The 4,367-nt window shown below is 50.4% G+C and overlaps 1 protein-coding gene across 1 annotated transcript; it reads right to left on the bottom strand.

Moving 5' to 3' along the window:
* Positions 1–1,074: 1,074 nt before the first annotated feature.
* Positions 1,075–3,911, bottom strand: TNFRSF21 (tumor necrosis factor receptor superfamily, member 21). Its single transcript, XM_009586578.1, has 2 exons — positions 3,252–3,911; positions 1,075–1,583 (listed from the first exon to the last, which is right to left on the bottom strand). The coding sequence occupies exons 1-2, from the start codon at positions 3,898–3,900 to the stop codon at positions 1,075–1,077; spliced, it is 1,158 nt and encodes a 385-aa protein (XP_009584873.1). The 5' UTR covers positions 3,901–3,911.
* Positions 3,912–4,367: the final 456 nt, after the last annotated feature.

Genomic DNA, 4,367 nt, shown 5'->3' with positions numbered 1-4,367 from the left:
AAGGAGAAGAGAGTACATGACAGAAGACGCCCTACTCAAAGCCTTCTTTGCTTTGTACTTAAGCACTCAAGGATGACTTTCATCACGCACTGATCTCTCAAACCTTCCAATCTTTTTTCAATTCATTCTTTGTTTGCCCCCCCGCCTTCCCCCCCCAAAATGTGCTTTTCTAAAGGTTAACTGTGAACAGATGTTTAAAGTTGAGCAACCGCAACCCAAAGCAAGGACTCGTCAGTGCTGCCTGTCTGCACAGGATAAGGGGGGGGTCAAAATTGCCACCGTAGCTTTGCAGAGAAAGAACCATGCATCCTTCTAGGGAGATCATGGCTGCTTGGTGCTCATGTTCGTACCACCTTTAATTTACCATTAATTTTTACAAATTTCAATTTAATGACCGCAACAGGTCATCTTTAAAGTCTCATCAAAAAGCTGACAGCAAGTCATGCACCAAAAGAACAGAAAACACTATGAAGCAGAGCCTCCAGGAAGACCTCACGACACTCATGGAAGCTGTACGCCTCCACGACACCGCCTTTGAGGACAACCTTCCTGGCTCCAGCATGGGCGAAGGGCTGGGGACACAAGCCAGCCGTCGGGATTCAGGGCTAAGAACCTGAAACTGAGGGGCTGCCAAGAGGCAGAGGATGACTCAGCCTTCCAGAAACAGGGTGAGGGAAAAAGGATGACATGAAAGACAATCAGACCCACATCTGAGTCACCAAGAAAATAAGGAGAGAGTGAAACAGAAGAGACGTGGAAAGGGGAGGGGGGAAAAAAAAAAAAAGGAGCCTTCATTCAAGATCCTTCTACCAAGGATGGGTGGGAAGGAGGAGAGGAGCTGGGACGAGCGGGTGAAATTCTCTCCATTAACTCTTCCTTCAGGAGCAGGGACATCCCACAGGGACAGGGAGAAGCCAAGGATGAAGAAACATCTGAGGAACCAGTGTATGGGCTTTGTCCTTGCTACAAGACCCAGCAAGTCAGAAAAGCAACCGGTCACTGGACGTGGGGGTGGCCCCTCCAAAGCACCGCGCGGGTCGGCACAGAGGACGCTACCCCCCACAGCCCCGGTCACTACTGCTCACCGTGCCCGTTGCAGTAATAGATCCACTTCTCCCTGTTCTGCGTGGGGGTGGTGGACTTTTTCATAATAGCTTTTTCCACAATGGCACTGGGATCTTGCCTGGGTCCCTTCTTCAGAGTCCGTGAGCTCTTCCTGACGCTGCAGACAACGATAACCACCAGGACCAGCAGCAGGAAGAGGACGATCATCCACGGCAAGTGTTCGTTGATGTCGAAGTGCTGGTGGACGTTCTGCGGACCTCTCCGGGGGGGCCTGTACGGGACACTAGACTTCTCACCCCCCGCCATCTCCAGCGATGGCTGCTTCTCCAGCGCTTGGCTGGTCTGTTTATGCCGGGAGCTCTTTGCCTGGCCGGCAGCGCCGGAGGCCGTTATGGTCCCGCCAGCACTGTCCGTCTCGTTGGCCGAGGTTTCGTTGTAGTAGCCCGCTGGCTCCGCCGTGCCACTGGACGTGCGTGGCGCGGGAGAGGGGACAAAATCGGCAATTGAAGAGTTCAAACCTGCAAAAGGAGAGGAGAGTTCAGTGTCACAGCACCGGAGACGTGATACGGCATCATGTCACAGTCCAAGACCTGCCTGAGCATCTGCTTGGCCAGCAGACAGAAACCCAACGCCAGGCAGCGAGAAAGGGAAGAGGTGAAGTTGAGGTTCGGCTCTGGGAACAGATGGGTACGGTTACAGAGGTAGGTTCAAGATAAAATTGACCCTTGTTGGTTAAGGCTAGTTTGTTTAAAAAAACCCAAGTGATTAAAAGCATGTTGTCAATCTGTGTTTGTCCCACATTCAGTACTTCTCAGAAAACCTACAACTTTGAGGTTTCTTAGGTTTATGAACATGGGTTTCACTCCGAATGTGGAAAATGTGGTATTTGGGCTAGAAACACATGAAAATTTGGAGGCTTAGTATCTCTCTACGAGGTTTTGTGCATCAGCACTGCAAGCAGCTGTGGATGCATCAACTACAAAACAGGTTTCTGAAGCAACAGAAGCAACCCAACCTCCCCCTAAGAGCTACTTTCCATCTTTATTGAGTTTTCTTATCAACCAACAGCTCTCAGGTCCCAGCCTGCTGCACGACCAAAGCCTGGTGAGAAGAGGAAGGGCTTCTGTGGCAAAAGCTAGAGCTTACTTTGGAAACTCGGCTTTTGAAGATCATGTCTCATCCCAGTTGACGCAGAGAGTGAGTGTAATCACCTGTAACCTGATTTTTGCCTCTGACTTGGTTACCCAAAACACTCTGACCAGGATACAAACAGGGAAAATGCTTTAACTTTTACCTAGTTGTCTACAAACAAGTTTTGGGAAGTTCAGGGAACACCCTCCTGTCCTCTCCCAATGACACACTAACACCATATCAAGCTTTGAGACCCAACAAAGGAGAAGCACTGGGAGTCTACCACTGTCAACACTTCCCTGCTATTATATTTACCAACTCAGGTGTCCAGGCCATCAAAAGTTGCATTTTTTAATTAAAATGCTTCCCAGAGAGTGTTAAGCACCACCTCAAATAGGGTCCTACAGCACCACTGCAACCAGCCGTGGCTAAAGCATCTCCTAAAGACTGCGATGATCTATCACTTTCAATTAAATGATAGAATGGGGAAATCAACCTGGTTCTCCCCACCACTGATAACTAACAGAAATCTTAAAGAAAAAAAATCTACGGCACAGCCTAAGCTCCTGGAGGGCTGTTTTGGCAATGGATGCCATTCAAGCCAATAGGCTGGCTCAGCACAGGGCAAAATGTAGCAGGGAAAGCACGGGCACGAAAGCAGTGAATCCATCACGGAAACAATCTGGTGGAGCAAAGCTCCTCTCCTGCCAGGGTTTTCCTGCTGCACTCTGCTCAGGTTTGCCACAAATGCACAAAGACTTATGCCAGCACAACACACAGATGGGAAAAGAGGCTGGGGAACATGATGTCCTTTCAATACAAACAGTAGGACAGTCCAATCATGACGGCAGTCTCAGTAAAAATGTTATTAAACGTGGTTTACACAACTGAGGGGCAACCTGATGTACTCTGGAGCTGCCTTCTGGCCATGAAGCAAAAGCACCATCCGCGCTTTAGACCAGGCTGCCCTTTAACAGCCTAATGCCAGCCTTGACCGAGGCAGGAACGCAACCTCACAATCAAAAACACATCTGTGTTTCGGTGGTGGACATTACCTTTGGGAAGATGCATGGTTGGTGGAACTTCATAGGGCTCTTCATCCACTTCGGTACTTGACAAAGTCAAAGACGTGTTCGGAAGAGACGCTGGAGAACCACAGACGTTGTCACTCTCCTTCGTCCCCGGCTTGATGATCACCATGTTTTTCCCAAAGCAGTCAGTGTATGTTTTGCACTTCATCACACTAGAAGGCACATCAGAAAAAGTACCACGAGGGCACGGCTTGCACCTAACGTCTTCCGTCTCGGTTCCTTTCTTGCGGACGCCCCAGCCGACCGGGCACACCGTGTAAGGGACACAGGTATCGTTCGTCTGAAACGTACCAGACAGGCAAGTGCACTCGCGGTCAGTCAAGGCAGTACAATGAGTTTTCTCAATCATTGGCAGTTCACAGGGTTTTCTACAAGGGTGGCACCGCTCTATGCCGTTCTCATGCTTAGTAAAGGTCCCATCTGGACAAGGGCTGCACTCTCTTAAGGTACTCTTCGTACAATGTTTAGACACATAGGTTCCTGCGGGACATTTGTCGCAGATCAGCTCTTTGTTGGTGGCACGGTCAAAGTGGCGGTACTTGCCAGGGGAGAGGCTGATGGCATTCTGCTCGGAGGTCAGCTTCGGCTGACCACCAGTGGTGCCAAGGAGCATGAGCAGCTGGAAGACAGACGGGAGGTATTAGTCAACAACAGCGCGCGACCGGAGCCCTCTCTGCCAGCGATCCCTTGCAGGATCACGAAGCACATCCCAGAGCCGTGGGACCACAGAGGCGTTTCTACACGCCGGGGAAGGAGCTCAGCCAGGTCGGGGGGGAAGGGAACCGGTGCAGACGGCAGCACGCTCTCCGGACACATCGCCAGCTACGGTTATAATGCCTTAAATTTGACACCACGCTTCTCAGTGAGACTAAGCATCATTTACACCCTGCCAGGGTGGTAAATACCGCTAATTGTGTTTCAGCAGTACGTGCTACCTGGCCACCCCAGGAGAATTCAGACCAGCTTTGCATTTCAAGGCTGAGAGGCTCCAGCACAAGCCAGGCGCTTGCTGAGAAGACAAAAAACACACGCAGGTGTCAGCTCTGACCTGTAAAACTTCCTTCCTCTATATTTATTAAT

The sequence above is a fragment of the Fulmarus glacialis genome, unplaced genomic scaffold (assembly GCF_000690835.1).
Source record: "Fulmarus glacialis isolate BGI_N327 unplaced genomic scaffold, ASM69083v1 scaffold18351, whole genome shotgun sequence".
Classification (NCBI taxonomy): Eukaryota; Metazoa; Chordata; class Aves; order Procellariiformes; family Procellariidae; genus Fulmarus; species Fulmarus glacialis.
Note: the sequence above shows the minus strand (reverse complement) of the source record. Positions and strands in the feature narration are given on the sequence as shown.